We start from the raw sequence: 19,355 nt of genomic DNA on the forward strand, positions 1-19,355 counted from the left end.
GACTTCCTTTCTCTCAGCACTGTAGCTAGAGAGAGACTCTGTGGTGCACTTCACTCTCTCCTCTCCTCTCACTATCACATCACCACCTCCCCAAGGTCCCTTATCACTCCCCAAATTAAGAGGAGAGGCGAGGGGCACAGAGGAGCACTGCATCAGACCGCCATCCCTTTCCTCCTCCTCTCTCTGAATATAGGATTACAGGGCGAGGCAGGAGAAAAGTTTCCAGTGCAGCCACAGAGCCCTCCTTCATCCCCGTCCAGGGCGCTCTGACTCAGAGCACTCTAAACAAACACACCAGAGGACAATCAGAAAGGCTGGGAGATCACTGGGAGGCTAGCGGGACACAGGCCGCATTAAGCCTGAGGGTGTGATTGTTTGATCAGGCCTGTGAGGACCACTGCCCTGGCTCTATCCCACCGGGTCCTGAGGGGACAGAACAGCCAGTAACCATCCCACTGACTTAGAAAGAGTTCGAGAGAGGCTGAAAACACTTTCTCAAGAAAGTGGTGCCCAGCGGACGGGATGCCCTTCAAATGAAATGAGTCGACTTGTTTTTTCCTAAAAATACAAACTTTAGATGTGTTTTACATTAGGGAAATCTCAATTTACATACACTTCTGGTGAATGCTGAATTTAAAAGTATTTAAAACTATTTAATGTGAACACAGACTCCCAAAAAGTAAAGCGCCTGACAAAATTGCATCTGTGCAACCTAAATGTCACAGACTGTCAATCACTTTAAGTCCCGAAAAATGGCTTTTGCAGAGAAGACACTAAATAGAGCTAACATAGACTTATCTCTTCCCAGGGTGAGCACAATGAACTGTGAAATGACTGAAATAAACTTCCTTTCCACACAATCTGCCATTTGCACCTTGAAAAGTTCTCCAAGAAAACAAGTTTTGGTCCGGGCAGCCGCCACATAGCCTAATTAGATTACTGAATAAGTGTTTAATAAAAGGTTGGCACTTTGGGATGCATTGGGTTGACTGACTTCAGTAGGGAGCAGTAGAACGAAAGGGACTGACAAAGATCCTGTGTACTGACAAATTATACAGCTTGGCTGCTTGAGATAACGACACGCGAAAGGTGGGTACCTATCCATTATGGATTACACATGTCAATGACACTTAAGCATTTGTTGAGACTCACAAATTATCCCAAAGCTTCAGAAACAAATGACCAAGGCATTCTCATGAGAAGGATAAACAAACGTAATACAAATACAAATACACTGCACATACTGTCTTGCTTGTAAATGATGCCAAAATCAGATGTGGAAAACATTTCAAGACGAGCTAAGTCCTATCTTTCTGTGCATATTCTAGTGTAGGAAATGACATGAATAATGCCTTTGACAGGTTTGAGAAGGCTAAACTTCTACTGTGTTCTCAGCTCAAGTGTGAAACACTACAGGTCAAAAGAAATCTGCATTTAATATGCCGCTTCAATGACATGCTATTGTTTACAATATTTCCGGTATTTCACACTGAAAAAGAGCACTTGAACCTGACTCAGACGCCACAGAATAGTTTGCCAGTTACAATCAACGTAACACTGTAATGCTGTAAGCCTATATTACTCACTCTGCAGAAAGCAGCAGCAAACGATTTGTTTCAAGCACAGAAACATCTCCCACTGTTGTGTATGGCCCCTCTAAATGACTAACTATATTGACTACTCTGTAGTAGGGTACAGAAGTAGATTATGAGCTCAAATATTCAACCATGAAAAGTGTACAGTAAAGTAAGAGGGCTGGGAATTGCCAGGGACCTCACGATACGATGTTATGACAATACTTAGGTGCCAATACGATATGTATTGCGAATTTCACGATTCTATTTGTGCTGCAATTCGATATTTTTTATTGCGTTTCGGTGTTCCTAACATGTTGCCCCATCATGTCTGCTGCAGAGAGACAAGAAAGAGCCAAGAGAACATTTGTTTTGATCAGTCCGGGAAATAAAAGGGCTGAAAACTAATAGTCTCCCTATTTAAAAAGAAGATGGAGAACAAGCTGTGAAGGAAAGACACTGGAGTTTTGGTGGAGGTTCAGCCAACTAGAGCAAAAAGAATACAGCGATATTGTCAAAACAACATGATAATATAGTCAAAAATAATATCCCGATATGTAACTGTATCGATTTCGCCCCCCATCACCAGTAACAAACCCGCTCAAACATTCCCAGAGTGCTGAACACTGTGTTCGTCTCAATGAAGGGTGTTAGACTGTTAAACCACTACAGTGAGGTGACCATCCGAGAAGACAGGGAAAATCTCGCCATGATTCTTAATCATGCCGGCATGTCTGTTTCTCCTCAAAACTTCTTCTAGCAAATCACTTCCAAAAACCTGCTTCCATCAACCGCTTTCCAAAGGTGGCATACACCAAACATGAAATCAATCCGAGACAATTGACAGGATGAATGCTATCTGTGCTGTGCCATCTGTGACAGAGGGGAGCAACAGCCGTCAATACAGAGAGAGAAAGAAATCAAGACAGTGGGGAAAGCAGGAGGACCAAGCTTATATTTGACATCTTCCTTCCTGACATGCTTCCCACACGCTCCATAAACTCCTTCTTTAAATGGGATTTATGCAAATGAAGTGATGGGATGGGTCTAATGGGTTAGTACCACACTGAGACAAGGCCTCCCATCATGCCGTGATGAATACATCAACATGGCTCGATCATTCCCACACTCATCAATCACTGCAATTTAGTTAGGGGGAGCCACAGCAGTGCTATTTCTTCTGTCCTCAATGGCATTTTTCCTTCAACTTACATAAATATAAAACCATTGGTTGACATATGGAGACATCTACCTACCTTTGCACATTGGGTTTCCTTCCAGCCATTGGCTCTTTACTCTGTGGGGGGAGATGTCCCCAGAAGTCAGGGAAGGCTAAGATGGAATACTCAGGGATGGACTTGGTGAGGGCTGCTGCTGCGGTGTACATGCGTGGGTCATGGTGGGGGATGCAGGCCCCGTGTTTCTCCAGCAGCCTGTCTACCATGCTAGGGTGGCTGTCCTGCTTCACACTGGCGCTAGACAGGAAGTGGCTGTGGAAGTCACAGGCCTGCAGATGGTTCTCTGGAGGTTTTCCTTTGCCATCCTGGTCTCCCTCTAGTGTTGAGACTGGGTGCTCCAGGGGAGAATGGGACGGAGAATCTCTGAGATTTACTCTGGATCTTCCATCAGTCCTGAAGTCCTCATTGAGTCGACCCTCCTCATCGGAGCTTGAATCTACCTCAGAGTCCGAGTCCAAGTCCTGAAAGACATGGTACTCTGTAAACCTAAATGGGGTTTAAGGTGGTATGTTCTCCCCTCTTCGCCTCTGGTTACATTTTAAGTGCACAACAGTCATGATTAGCTAAATATACTGTCGTCGTAACAACTCAATGCAAATAATAGGGATCATATCGAATGAAAAAGGAACATTCAAATGCACTCATTAGTAAAAACAGAAATACATCTTAAGGTCAATAAAGCATAAAGAACATCTCCGATGGTGCCCCCAAGGATATATATTTAACGTCCCATTCCCAGTGACATCAACACGGTGTTCAGTCCTTTGATATTGAAAGCAGATGAGGTCTAGCAATGACAGCAGCTGACAAGCAGAAAATATGAAGCATCATTGGCCCCATCCTTGGCCCCATCCTTGCAATTTCGTAACTTGAATATCAATTTAAAACCTATGCATAATTGTTCTACGGTTCCACAGAGAGGAGTCAGGAGACTCATTCCTTGAAGCTTGTGAAGCTTTAAGAAAGTCGATGTGTCAACGGCTAGTGTTCACGGGCACAGGCATTGATTAGCATGTAAAAGGTTAAGTAAAGCATGTGGGAATGTCTGGGAACCCAGATTTTTTACAGTGTGTTCCTTGTATCTCATAACCTCTAGCCCTCAGCAGTTATGCTAAACTTATGAGTTTGGGAGTTTTTTCAGTGTTTGCACTGCACACTTGCTGATTCACTTCAATTCACATCATATTAGCATTAAAATCAGAGCTGAATACCAATGGATATGTACAGTATAATGCAGAAATGCATACTGTAGGTATCATTGAAGCAACGGAAGAAAGATGGAGAGAAAAAGAAAGTGGTTAAGAGTGTTGGGCCAGTAACCGAAAGGTTATGGTTTGAAACCCTGTGTTGACTAGGTGAAAAACCTGCCGATGTGCCCTTGAGCAAGGCACGTATCCCTAAATGCTTCTGTAAGTTGCTCTGGATAAGAGGCTCTGCTAAAAAGTTTTGAAAAATCACTCTAGGCACTATGCAGTCAAAGCAGGGTAGTAGGTTTCAGGGGAAAAAGTTGACGGCATCATTCTTCTTGGGCTTTAATAATGCATGTTTGGCTTCATGCACTCAACAAAGCAATGTGTACCATGTGAAACAAAACTAAACGAAATAGCATATAAATTTGAACAGCTCGCTTTCTCGCAGCGCCGGAATAATGTGACTTATCCTTTTCATTTTTAATGAAAAAGGCCCCATAAACAAACACTATAGATCGAATCTCCAGTGTCAATTTGATTACTGAATCCAGCAAATTAAAAGGGACTGTTGAAAACATGATTGTGCTGTTTGCAATTTCCAGAACATCATCATTAGAATCTCTCTTGATTAAACCGTAGATATGATGCAGGTGCAGGTTCGGAAATCGACGCTCGCATTCTAACGTCTCATAATAATCAAAGCCATAATTAGAGGAACACCTGGGAGTTGTGCTGCAGTGAACATCTTGAAGATCCTGGGATAGAAGTGGAGAATGGACAACCAGGGTGTCACTGAGGTGTTATACAAGCAGCTCTGATCAAAGTAAGCCGCAGTCTCCTCAGGCATCTGACCGTAAGGGGGAGAAAACCCCCTTTCTGCCTTCCCCTCCCATATGTCTATACTACAGTCCCCAGGGCTCGGACTCGGAGAAGATTAGAAAATATATAAGGAAACAGATTGAGGATTTATAAATGAACCATGGTTATTTTACCTTGTGGTCACACGCTGTATCAAGGTACTGTAAGCCTATTATTATGTTTTGACAACCTCATTACATGTAATCAGTCAGGTATAACTTCAATAATGGATAAGTTATGCCTACTGTACGTCGCCTGTCTAAGCATTGCAATGGTTTTCTCTTTTTGAAACACAACCAATGCTCAGAGAAAATGAACTTCCAGTGCTGTGTGTTCAGAGTCCTATTTCCACATAGAAGTAAAACTATAATCAAACGTGAACACACTGTAGTAGCCAAACTAAAATGCACATACAGTTTGTGTGAACAATGAACGTGAAATGCATTTGACCTTTCTGTGTAATCTCTGCACCCCCTCCGAAGAAGGGCATTCTGGGAATGTAACTAACCAAATTGTCTTGTTGTTTCAAGGCATGCTGAATTACTTCATCAGTAGAGAGAGAGACAGTCGCAAATTAATTGGGGAAGAAGTATTTTTCAGCAGAGGCAGTTAATCTTGTGATATCATTGAAATGAAGAGAGTTGCACCAGGACGAGACACATTCCCACAGGCTTGTTGGCATTTCAATTTGCCTTAACTCAACAACAGTCTAAAGTCTACCACAATGTCATGGGGTATCACACTGCCTGACACATGTCAGTCAAGTTATAGGGGCAATTTAAATGCCAACAGCTCACTTGTGAAATTAGATACCCTATTAGTATTATCCTGATAACCCTACAGAAAATTGTAAAGAATAATACATGTTATTATTCACATCAGGAAATTTGACACAAATAGAATCCTTCTGCTCCCGAAACCCTGTTACCCAGAAGTTCCATAGAGGTTAATGATTTTGAGTGTTGCCCTGAGAACAATTTGCTTATCAGACGATAATAGTGGCTGTCATACCTTGCTACCAGCTTACAGCCTCTCACAGTCAGACCACTTCCCAGATTCTCTGGGTCTTGCTGAGTAGAAAACGTTTACCTGAGAAGTGGGGTCAGCACTTAGATTGACTTTTAGGATGGACATAATGCACAGTCATTTTAGCAGATGCTCTTATCCAGCGTGACTTTGTGATTCCACACATTTTCATACTTGTCCCCCGTAGGAATCAAACCTACTACCCTGGCAATGCAAGCGCCATGGTCTACCAACTGAGCTACATGGGACACTCATCTAGTATCCACACATCTATCCAACTTAGGCTGGGCTCTTGGAGCCTTGCTAGAATCAACAATTGATTAAACACATTCCACAATGTACCAATAAATGAGTAGTTATGGATATAAACTGCTGAGAGTCAGTCAGGCATTTGCTGTGATGTGGTATTGATAACATCTTTTTTAGAGCAGACCATCAATGTCTGACACTGTACCTGGACTCCTATGGGAGAGATGGAGGGACAGGAGAACAATGTTTACCTGGAAGTCGTGGTGGAGTTCAGGACACAGTCTGACGTACTGACCCAGCTGCTCCAGGGGCCTGTCAGGTTCTGGCCGGGATCGCAGCTTGTTCACGTCTGACTCCAGGTCATCATCCTGCCGGGGCGATACACACACACACACACACACACACACACAGAGCTGTAACACCACATAGAGCTGGGTGATATGGACAGAAATCATTAATAACATTAAAGGGGAAATCAGCAGTTGCAGCATACCTTTTTCTTACTTATTAATGAATGACATTTACCCATTGATTCTTGAAGAATATAACTTATACGCCTCATGAGCTTAGTTGAACTGACGTACCTCACTGTATAGCCTCAACATGGTTAAAACTATCATTTTGGTATCCTGAACGGTCAGTCTTTGCATCCATAGCTCTGTCTTTGAATTTGAGAGTGGTTTCATTTCTCCAGCCCCAACCCCACGCTTTCTACCGAAACAGTGGTGGGGAGTACGCTATGTTATTGCTTCAACAGCTGATTGCCTCTTTAATGTGCACAACAGTTTAAAAATATATATATTACACATATAAAACCACAACTGCTACTTTGAATGTTGTAGCTATCGATTGTCCCATTAACAAACACCCATAAATGCAAATGTATTTCATTTAAAACTTCACAAGTATTCAGTAGGTTATTTATCGTAAGTCACAACATGAGCAAAATTAGCTATGATCTTCACGTAAGAGACCGATTTTCGGGTTATCCTCCCAGCTCTACCGCCACATCAGCACTGCACACAGACACACCTGGTGCGTACATCCATTAATCAGGAATACACTAAACCTTTGACTCTGGGACTCCAGAGGGAGGAGGCAGGTAAACAAACAGCTGGCGTCAGGCTCATCAACAGACAACAACAACTCCTCAGACACATACTGTCCTGCACTGAACAGTCCACTAGCAGCATGATAAACCCATTCACTCGATAGAGAGTTGGGCTATATCCGATTACGTGGGTGAGGCCATTTAAGGACAGTATCTATCTGCTAAAGAGCCCTATCTCTGACAGTGTCCAGCAGCAGGGCCTGGATGCTATAACCACTAACCAGCACACAGCGCTCAGACCTAAAAACAGCAGTAACTCAGTAGAACACAACACTCCTGCTGCTTTACATACACAAATGTGTCAGATAATAGATGTGGCTGCTGGTGTTTATCAGCATGCATCTGATACCCTGGCTTTGCCTTCCTCCTCTCCCTCTACCCACAACAAGTCGATTTTGCAGCGTGCCAAATGTTGCTATTCACAAACAGCCACAGCCGCGCCTAGCCAAGCCCCTGGCCGCATCAGATTAGGTCCATACAATGAAATGGATATGTTAGGAGGGAGGAGGATAATGTGGGCTTCAGTGTGTTCGAACCATAGACGTTAAAATCTGTAGATAGTGGCAGCGCTGACAGCATCCATGTCTTCCTATGGACAACTCCCAATGGTGCATGAAGCCGGAAGTATTTGAATTTGAAGCACGCCATATTGCTGAATGGGGCTGAATGGCACCAAAAATTGCTAAGAATCACGGTGAAAGTGGCCATAACTACCAAAGGATCATGGTCGATGTAGTCATTTTCATCCTGCCTGAGAGACACGTGCAACGAGTGTGCATAATGGCGCGAGCCTCCTTGTAACCTGCCGGCTCGGGATTGGTCTGTGTCAGCACGTGGTCCTGTGTGATGACACATATATTAGTCAGAATGGATCACTATTTATTTCAAAGCGAACTTTCAAATTATTCACCTTGGGTGATCTAACACATTTTAGATCCCCAAAACGGCCGTCAATTTATTCTGGCAATCGTTATTTACATTTCTAAGGAGGACCAGGGCTTTTGGCACCGCCAGTTAGCCGACGAGCAGAGCTCGGGACTTCACGCTCCAGATCGAACACTGCGGGTTTGAACGAAAGCAGCGAGGTGGCATTGATTTCTGCCTCCATCAGAGGTCCTGTTATTGAAGTAACGTGAAGGCAGGAAGCACTTCACGTCAAGCTCAGATCGTCTTCCTTTTCACAAAGTAACGGATCAGTCAAATATACTCCCATTTACTCATTTAGGAGAAATTACAGAGGAAAATTGCATGTGTCAGATTGCGTCTGTGCCTGTGCGAGTGTGACTGGGTGCAAGTGCTTGAGTGAGTGAGTGTTTGCATGTGTGTATGTGTGCGCATGACTGCTGCGTGCATGTGTGTATTGCCTCTGAGCGAGGATCACAAATCACTCACATATTCCTTGCCGCAGTCAGCCTCTTCATTTTCAATGTCGTCGTCACTATCATCTTCGAAGCTGACATCTAGGGAAAAGAAAAGACACAAAGACGTAAATGTCAAAGGCTTTTGCACTATTTGTGTTGGATCAAAACAAACTGGTCCGCGAGAAATCTGTTCCTGTCTGACATGTGATGTATTTGTGCATGACTAATATGCGAAATGTGAAATGCACAGTACAGACGTGTGGCAGGGATCAAAACAACAAAAACACATATGACAGCTTCGATGTGTTCCTGTATCTTCTATACCCTACAAAGCCCTAACACGTCTGTCTCATGTGGATTTTACAGCAATGAGCCTGAACTTAAAACGCAAAAACTTGATCTTCTTTTGTTTCTGTAGACCTGTCAGCCTGATGTTCTAGTCTGCTAACTGGACTGGCAGATGAGAGAGGTGAAGTCAGGGCTATCTCAGCAGACAGATGAAAAGAATGCACCAGAATGAGCTAGGAACATGGCAAAATGAAATCTGCCTCGTAGCAACGGCGGCCATATCAAGGCATTTCAATTTGGAGAGTCATTACTGAGAGGGCCGTGTGGCATCGGTAGCTGCAGGGGTCTTAAAGGAACCATTGCCCTCTAGCAGATTTTAGAGGTGTGTCCCCGTTGATGTCACCGGAGAGACACTCCATTTCAACGTTGCAGGCGGATCATGTTGATGTGCGGCACTGCAGACAGTATCCCATTTCGAAAACTGTCAAATATGTCCCTGTCGGTCCCTGTATATATAGATCTTCAAAGGCTTTTACGATTTTTCTCACATTGTAAGAGCACATGCCAGTTTGTAGTTCAGCAACACGTACAATCATACATTAATGCATGGCGCATGCCTATTCTTTCCTGTGGATGGATCATCCTGTTCTCACAGAGCTTCACTGCCGCCTGCTTATAGGCAGATCAGATGAAGTGTGCCTCATCACTAAGAGAAATGAGGTGGGCATCTAAAGACTCTGCCTCAGAGACCCAGGGTTGCCACGGTAACCAACCCTATGCTCGCTGAATGACAAACATGGCAGGAAGACTTTATCACTGCCGACCACTGCCAGTGTGTTCACAGTGGGATAATGTCGCTCATCATATTCTCGCAGTTACATCAACATTTTAAACATCACACGCCTCCCAGTATAGTATCCGAGAGAGTGTGAGACAGAGAGAGAAACGGAAGCAGAGAGAGAGAGAGAGATGAAAACAGAGAAAGGCAAACAATACCTTGGGGTCCTGGAGCAGTGTCAGTAGGCCTCCCAGGCAGGGGGAAGGTATAAACACTCTGATCCGAGGTCAGAGGCAGGGGACATTTAGGATAGCACTTCCTCATCAGCTGGACAGCAGGCTCCACCAGAGATTCCAGACTGTTACTGGCCAGGCAGGTCTTCAAAACAGCAACACAAACAGAAATACAGCCACCTCCTACATGTATTTAGGATTTTTTTTTACCCACATTAGCATGCATTATCCAGCATAACAATCAAGCTCTGTCTTATACGCAAATAACTTGGCGCGGGCAATCCGAATTGCCAGGCAATACCAACTCCAATTATAAAAAAAACATTATCATTAAAGCAATTAGATCTGAGAAATGACAAAGGAGTAAAAAAAAAGCAATTAAAGTAAGGGATATGAATTATGGCTTATAACAGTGACTGGTAGAATGTGAAGCTATGTGTGGGTATACCTGTGTGGTGTGGTAGAGGAGGCTGATGCCCCCCTGCGCCACCAGAGCGTCCCGGCCAGCGCTGCAGTGGGTGGTCTGGTGCAGGCAATGGAGCAGGGCCAGGCGGATGGGGATGGTCTCATGGTCCGGGTCCTTGTTATGCCAGTCCTCATACAGCTTCAACAGGGCAGACACGTAACCCTTAGCCACAGCGGCCCTGACATTGGCCTCTGAAAGAAAGACATGAAAATGGTTTAACAGTCTGAAGGCCTGGAGATAGAAGCTGTTTTTCAGTCTCTCTGTCCCAGCGTTGGTGCACCTGCACTGACCTCGCCTTCTGGATGGTAGCGGTTTGAACAGGCTGTGGCTCGACCTACCTTTCCTTAGAGATCACTACTGTGGCCAAGGGTTACGTCTCTGCCCTGCTATATAACTACTGCTTTGTGGACATTGAAATAGTCATCATCACTAGGTACTCTACCCAGGGCCGTGTTAATGTGGGAGCTTATCGGGGCTAAAGGTCCTGGGCCCAGGCCAGTGGGGAGCCCAAGAGAAAGCACATTTAAAAAACATAAAGTATACACTACCTTTCAAAAGTTTGGGGACACTTAGAAATGTCCTTGTTTTTGAAAGAAAACACTTTGTGTTAGCTAATCCAAGTTTGTCATTTTAAAGGCTAATTGATCATTAGAAAACCCTTTTGCAATTATGTTAGCACAGCTGACAACTGTTGTCCTGATTAAAGAAGCAATAAAACTGGCCTTCTTTAGACTAGTTGAGCATCTGGAGCATCAGCATTTGGGGATTCGATTACAGGCTCAAAATTGCCAGAAACAAAGACCTTTCTTCTGAAACTAGTCAGTCCATTCTTGTTCTGATAAATGAAGGCTATTCCATGCGAGAAATTGACATGAAACTGAAGATCTCGTACAACGCTGTGTACTACTCCCTTCACAGAACAGTGCAAACGGACTCTCTACCCAGAATAGAAAGAGGAGTGGGAGGCCCCGATGCACAACTGAGCAAGAGGACAAGTACATTAGAGTGTCTAGTTTGAGAAACAGACGCCTCACAAGTCCTCAACTGGCAGCTTCATTAAATAGTGCCAGTCCCCAAGTCAACGGTGAAGAGGCGACTTCTAGGCAGAGTTCCTCGATTGCAACACTCACCTCCGAGGTTCCAAACTGCCTCTGGAAGTAACATTAGCACAAGAACAGTTAGTCGGGACCTTCCCGAAATGGGTTTCCATGGACAAGCAGCCGCGCACAATCCTAAGATCCCCATGCGCAATGCAAAATGTCGGCTGGAATGGTGTAATGCTCGCCACAATTAGAACCTGGAGCAGTGAAAACACGTTCTCTGGAATGATGAATCATGCTTGACCATCTGACCGACTAATCTGGGTTTAGCGGATGTCAGGAGAACACTACATGCCTGAATGCATAGTGCCAACTGTAAAGTTTGGCGGAGGAGGAATAATGGTCTGGGGCTGTTTTCATGGTTCAGGCTAGGCCCCTTGGTTCCAGTGAAGGGAAATCTTAATTAACCCTACAGCATACAATGACATTATGGACGATTCTATGCTTCGAACTTTATGGCAACAGTTTTGGGAAGGCCCTTTCCTGTTTCAGCATGACAATGCCCCTGTGCACAAAGCGAGATTCATACAGACATGGTTTGTTGAGATCGGTGTGGAAGAACTTGACTGACCTGCACAGAGCTGTGACCACAACTCCATCGAACACCTTTGGGAGGATTTGGAAGACCGACTGTGAGCCAGGCCTAATCGCCCAACATCAGTGCCCGACCTTACTAATACACTTGTGGCTGAATGCAAGCAAGTCCCCGCAGCAATGTTCCAACATCTAGTGTTAAAGCAGCAAAGGGGGGACCAACTCCATATTAATGCCCATGATTTTGGAATGAGATGTTTGACCAGCAGGTGTCCACATATTTTTGGCGAGCTTCAGCAATCAGCGGTCCTGTTCTGTGAGCTTGTGTGGCCTACCACTTTGCGGCTGAGCCGTTGTTGCTTTTAGACTTATCTGCTTCACACTAACAGCACTTACGGCTGACCGGGGCAGCTCAAGCGGGGCAGAAATTTGACAAACTGACTGGTTGGAAAGGTGGTATCCTATGACGTTGCCACATTGATAGTCACTGAGCTCTTCAGTAAGGCCATTCTACTGCCAATGTTCGTCTATGGAGATTGCATTGGTTGTGTGCTCGATTTTATACATCTGTCAGCAACAAGTGTGGCTAAAATAGCCAAATCAACTAATTTGATTATATACTTTTGTATATATAGTGTATTCTTATTTGTATTATTATTTATTTTGTGAGTTACCGGTTGCCTATAGTCAGGAAGGCCGCAATTTGGGCAGCATGCGCGCCAAATATACAGCTTGTAGCATTGTGCCCATAGACATATAATCCATGGAAGGATTTTGGAACCTCTCACGCTGCCAGTCCTAACTTCAATGGGAACTGTCATCTATACATTACTTTCCTATGTTTGATTGCGGCTGTCTGTTTGCCTTTTGCAAATGTTTAAATACAGACATTGTTGGCGAACAGCAGCACTGTTTTTCAAAGTAGCTCATCGTGAAATAGGATATTGCCAAGAGGAGCGCATAGGCCATCACCGTGAGTAGTATCCTGCAGTATGGCTTCATCTTCATCGTTGGGTGAATCAGTATGCCACTGGAACTTGTATTTAGTAGCCTACTGTAGCCTATAATATATATATATTACCTCCTAATATTCTAAAATCTGTATGTCACCTCATTGGCCTGGGCTGTTGTTTGTTTGAATTCAAGACCAGATTGAACTCAGTTTGTCCGTGTCAGTGTAGCCACTCATTCCGGTCAGTATGTGGAAATAAAAAAGATTCAGCTAATGCTTTCTGTCATGACCCTGCAAACATATGTTCCCCATGTGTGGAAATGCTAAAAACACTTCTGCTCAACTCTAGCCTATGCCACATCACAAATGTTATTATGGCTTTATTATAAAGGGCCTTTTTGTGGGGGCTCACTTTAATCATGTTTAAATTCTGTATTACCCACTTCATATGTATATACTGTATTCTGGTCAAGTCTCATCCTATATAACTACTGCTGTACACACCTTTTCTATTCATATACAATCCATAATGTCTATACACTCTAATTAAATATATATATATATATATATATATATATCAGTGTAGATGAAGGACATGAGACAAGTTAAAGAAGGATGTTTAAGCCTTGAGACAATTGAGACATGGATTGTGTATGTGTGCCATTCAGAGGGTGAATGGGGAAGACAAAATATTGAAGTACTTTGAATGGGGTATGGTAGTAGGTACCAGGCGCACTGGTTTGTGTCAAGAACTGCAACACTGCTGGGTTTTTCACACTCAACAGTTTCCCGTGTGTATCAAGAATGGTCCACCACCCAAAGGGCATCCAGCCAACTTGACACAACTGTGGGAAGTATTAAAATCAACAAAACCAGCATCCATGTGGAAGATTTTGGACACCTTGTCGAGTCCATGCCCTGATGAATTGAGACTGTTCTGAGGGCCAAAGGAGGGGGGTGCATCTCAATATTAGGAAGGTGTTCTTAATGTTTTGTGCAGTGTATACTTTGGACTCTGACATTGCTCATTCTGATAATTATTATGTGTGTATTGTTATTGTATTGCTTGATATTAGTGTACTGTTGGAGCTAGAAACACAAGCATTTCGCTGGACATGGGATGGCGTCTGAAAATCTGTGTATGCATTCCCTTTTTCCACATTTTATTAGGTTACGGCCTTTTTCTAAAACGGATAAATACTTTTTTCCTTCATCATTCTACGCACAATACCAGATAATGACAAAGCGAAAACAGGTTGGTAGAATTTTTTGCAAATGTATAAAAAAACAACAACTGAAATACCTTGTTTACATAAGTATTCAAAACCTATGCTATGAGACTTGAAATTGAGCTCAGGTGCATCCTGTTTCCATTGACCATCCTTGAGGTGTTTCTTCAACTGGATTGGATTCCACCTGGGGTAAATTCAATTGATTGGACATGATTTGGAAAGGCACACACCTGTCTATATAAGGTCCTACGGTTGACAGTGCATGTCAGAGATAAAAACCAAGCCATGAGGTCAAAGGAATTGTCCGTAGACCTCCGTGACAGCAATGTGTCGAGGCACAGATCTGTAGCATTGACGGTACCCACGAACACAGTGGCCTCCATCATTATTAAATGCAAGAAGTTTGGAATCACCAAACTCTTCCTAGAGCTGACTGCCTAGCCAAACTGAGCAATCGGGGGAGAAGGGCCTTGGTCGGGGAGGTGACCAACAACACAATGGTCACTCTGACAGAGCTCCAGAGTTCCTTTGTGGAGATGGGAGAACCTTCCAGAAGGATAACCATCTCTGCAGCACTCCACCAATCAGGCCTTTAAGGTAGAGTGGCCAGACGGAAGCCACTCCTCAGTAAATGGCACATGACAGCCCGCTTGGAGTTTGCCAAAAGGCACCTAAACATTCTCAGACCATGAGAAACAAGATTCTCTGGTCTGATGAAACCAAGATTGAACTATTTGGGCTGAATGCCAGGCCTGAAATCTGGCACCATTCCTACGGTGAAGCATGGTGGTGGCAGCATCATGCTGTGGGATGTTTTTCAGAGGCAGGGACTGTGAGACTAGTCAGGATCGAGGGAAAGATGAACGGAACAAAGTACAGAGAGACCCTTGATGAAAACCTGATCCAGAGTGCTCAGAGTTCTCAAAGTTCAAAGTGCTCAAAGTTCACCTTCCAACAGGACAATGACCCTAAGCACAAAGACATGACAACGCAGGAGTGGCTTCTGGACAAGTCTCTGAATGTCTTTGAGTGGCCCAGCCAGAGCCCGGACTTGAACCCGATCAAACATCTCTGGAGAGACCTGAAAATAGCTGTTCAGCAACGCTCCCCATCCAACCTGACAGAGCTTGAGAGAATCTGCAGAGTGAGGAAAAACTCCCCAAATACAGGTGTGCCAAGCTTGTAGCGTCATACCCAAGAAGACTCAAGGCTGTAATCGCTGCGAAAGGTGTTCAACAAAGTTCTGGGTAAAAGGTCTGAATACTTATGTAAATGTGATATTTCTGGGTTTTTATTTTAAACATTTGCAAAAATGTAATTATGGGGTATTGTGTGTAGATTGATGAGGGGGGAAACAATTGAATCCATTTCAGAATAAGGCTATAAACGTAACAAAATGTGGAGAAAGTCAAGGGGTCTGAATACTTTCCGAATGCACTGTAGTTGTACTATAGTATATATTTATTGAGCAGCTATGCTTAACAATGCATACTTGGCCTATTTATCAAGCCCACTGCGGTAATGTCAAGGATCTTGATCCTATGGCCAATGAGTGTTATTACTTTGACATAGAGAGCTGTCTTTCTTGGAAGATGTAGAATACTGCATAACACACAGCGTGAGATGTCATGGTTGGAAAAATACATACTATTGCATTCAGTATCTGCAGGGTAAGCTTTTATCACAGCTCTCTAGAGACAGTAACATTTTTCTACCTGGTTTAATAGCAGTAGAAACACCCAAGTGTCCTCATTTCCAGCCTCATTACAATGAAACACAACAGAATGAAATAGACTTGAAACGTGAAGCACTTCCTCCTGTTGGCATCACTTAACTACCTCTCTGAAGCCCCTCTACTTCAGTTATAATTTGGCAAGGCCTAACAGAAGGCAAAACATAGTATCCATCATATGTCCTCCAGATAGGCTTGACTGCTAAATGGATTCAAAGTATTGAGGGAGTTTGAAAACCTTTTTCAAATATTTATTCACACGTGACCTTTGCATCAATTTAGGTATTAGACACCACCTTAGTGTTCTAGAAAAAGCTGTGTTGCATTTCCATTTCGTCTCTTGTCTGTTTACTCTCTGGTTCTGGGTAAATGTTCACTACAAGCAGCTGTATTAGCTATTCATATTCAAATTGATGCCGGCTGGCGCTTTTTCCCTCCCTGTCATGCTTCACTGTGCTTTTATTCAAATAACACAATAAGAGCATGCATCATCTTGGCACTGAGAGGCCAAATGAACAATAGTATAATGAACTGAAGTGTCGACGTCCGATTAAAACACATGGCATTCGATGTCATAATGATGCATTTTTTGGGGAGAATAGATGTGAAATGCGGGAAGACTGCTTCAAAAGGGATGAGATGAGAAACTCAGTGAGACGAGGGCAGTTTGTGTTCCAATGCATGTCGGCTCCGTGACGATAGCATGTAGGCTCCGTGACGATAGCATGTAGGCTCCGTGACGATAGCATGTAGGCTCCGTGACGATAGCATGTAGGCTCCGTGACGATAGCACTGGGCAGAAGAACTCGTGAAGATGAAGAATGTGGTAAGAAGTCCAACTGGTATGATAATTAAGGTCTAGTGAGTGCTACAACGGCTGCATAATTGAAGGAAAGACTGTTAGTCTAGCCAGCACTTGTGGAATGAACATTTTATTAGTAATCTAAGTTTAAAGGCACAAGCTATATTGCAACACTCTGGCTTTGTTTAGTTACTGTAGCTAGCTGCGTGTTCAGTCTGGATGGTATAAACAGAAGCGTAAGTACATCTACTATTCACAATGGCCGTGAGCCTTTCTACTGTTCAGTGAAGGGGAGGACAATGTGTATACTCCCATTGACACAGCTTGCTGATCTTATAACAGAATGCATCCTTGTATCTGATGAGGAAACTGGGGCCTGGCCAATGCCAATGCCAGAGCCAGAGCTACACTGATAGAGAATCTACAGTGCCACTGCAGTAGTCCACAGAGGACTGAGCTAGCGTTGAAGGTCAATCTGACATGGGTACTGTGACGTATGCTGGACTGGGGCTGCATGGGAAGTACTCAAGTGCATCTCCCCACTACAGTGTCTGACAGATGATCACAGGAGATGGAGTGTAGCATGAGTATGGAAACAAATGAGAAAGGAATTCTCTCACTAGTGCAAGAGCTCCCCTCTCTCTCTCTCTCTGTGTCTCACTCTGGCGAGCAGGTAGCCTAGCAGCTAAGAGCTTTGGGACAGTAACCAAAAGGTTGCGGGTTCAAATCCCTAAGTCAGCAAAGCAACTGTTTTGTTCTACCCTTGAGCAAGGCAGCTAACCCTGAACAACAACAGCTCCCTGGGTGAAAATGATGTAGAGTAAGGCAGGCTTCACACCTCTCTGATTCAGAGGGGTTGGGTTAAATGTGGAAGACACATTTCAGTTGTGCAACTGACTAGGTATCCCCTTTCCAACTCTCTCTCTCCCTCCTATCACCTCGATCTAGCCCTCTGCCAAACACAGCTTTCTGAAATGTTTTTTCTTTGCTCTCCCATGGGACAAGAGATCCACTTGGGGTGAAATGCATGCAGATTTATAGGAGCGGATAGGTAGGTACTGCATACAACAAAGCTAATTCACATAACTCCAATCACAGCCACAGGGACAGGTATGTATGCAAGCAATATGTCTTGCTGTAGCCCTATCTCATTATCCTAGAAATGTTTATAAAAGGTTTGCTTTTCTAATCCTATGGGGAGAGTATAATTTGGATTGAGATACTGTGTCATAACAGCTGCCCAGAAATACTACATCAACACATAGACTATGCGTAAGAGTGGAAGCAGCTCAAGCCTAGTTGAAATGGTAAAACATTGAAAATAAAGCTGGGAAAAAATGTATCTGGGACCTTCCTTTTCACATGTCAAGCCATCTTTTGATACAGAAACATAATCTAGCCTAAGACAACTAAATGTGTAGCACTGAATTAAAATGCACAGCCAACTGATCGTCAAACCATACAAGGAAGAAGGAGGTGAATTGTTCGATGGTTATCGACTACCTCTGACATCCCCCTTGAGAGAACAGGAAACCAGGAAAGTCAACAAAAAAAACATCACAAAGCGTAATAAAGCTCCCTGTGGACTGCATAGACAAAGAGCAGCGACTGCACACTGGAAATTGCTGCTGAATGAAAGAGAATTAATTGCACCATCCCCGCCTAGGCGCACATCTTTAAAATAGGCTTCAGAGAGAACCAGGAGCCTAATGTTATTCACAAGTAGAATCGTTCAGCAACTGCAGTGCATCAACAGGTGCAGAGCCTGTATACACAAAGAGAGAGCTGAGGAGCTGAGTGAGGCACAGAGTCACACTGCCACCCACAGGTAGACCAGAACACCTCTCCCTGGCTTTTAGAACAGCTCAGAGCTGAGCAACCTCTCCCTGGCAGATTAATAGCTGAGCTTGTGTGTTTTTCATGCCTTTACGCATTTTGAATGGCCAGAGAAAACAGAATCTTCATTTTGTTGGAGGGGGGAAAAAAAGTGCTTCCCTCGATGATTAAAGGAAATAACGGTTCTGTTAAAGCACACAGGGAGTAATATTAAAGTGATGTTTAACATTTACTACAATATCAATAGCTAATATAGCTTGTGTTATGAGCAAATATCCAGTGAGGGAGATGTGATATTAAATCAGTGTCTGACAAGCTGTAAAGTTGTGGAGAACCTCTGTGTAATCATGCTATACTGACTGTGATTGTCTTTCAACTGAGTGAATCCGACTGGGAAGGGGTGCAAGACAACAAATCAATTCAATAATTTCATGAAGATGATCACTCTAAGGGCTAACACAGACATGGAGATTGGATGTGCACTATTATCACCCAAGAAGATGTGAGCTACGTGAAAATGAAAAAGACTTCATTTTGATCCCAATAGCATTGCTTGTCATATATGCATATTTCACCAATGCCTCTGCTAGTAGAATTGCTAAAACTGGTAATACATTTCATATCCATATTCAAGCCCTGGTCATAAAACAACTTCTTGGGTACTACAGAAGAACAGTCTCCTGTGTGCTCATTTGAAAAAGTAAATTGCCTGGAATATTATCACAATTATGTACAAAATGGCACTGAGCTAATTCACAGCTGGCTTCCCTATATCACTAAACCATATTTTGTGTA

General features: G+C 43.6%; 1 protein-coding gene across 1 annotated transcript in view; it reads right to left on the reverse strand.

Annotated features, from left to right (window-relative positions):
- Positions 1 to 19,355, reverse strand: part of LOC135509493 (cytosolic carboxypeptidase 4) — a 141,727-nt gene that overhangs the window by 108,667 nt on the left and 13,705 nt on the right. The window contains exons 7-11 of the mRNA XM_064930203.1: positions 10,355 to 10,563; positions 9,892 to 10,051; positions 8,639 to 8,706; positions 6,387 to 6,503; positions 2,831 to 3,273 (exon numbers count right to left, since the gene is read on the reverse strand). Coding sequence (XP_064786275.1) covers positions 2,831 to 3,273; positions 6,387 to 6,503; positions 8,639 to 8,706; positions 9,892 to 10,051; positions 10,355 to 10,563 — 997 coding nt within the window. The remainder of the gene's footprint in view (positions 1 to 2,830; positions 3,274 to 6,386; positions 6,504 to 8,638; positions 8,707 to 9,891; positions 10,052 to 10,354; positions 10,564 to 19,355) is intronic.

This window comes from Oncorhynchus masou, chromosome 22, assembly GCF_036934945.1.
Source record: "Oncorhynchus masou masou isolate Uvic2021 chromosome 22, UVic_Omas_1.1, whole genome shotgun sequence".
In the NCBI taxonomy this organism is placed as follows: Eukaryota; Metazoa; Chordata; class Actinopteri; order Salmoniformes; family Salmonidae; genus Oncorhynchus; species Oncorhynchus masou.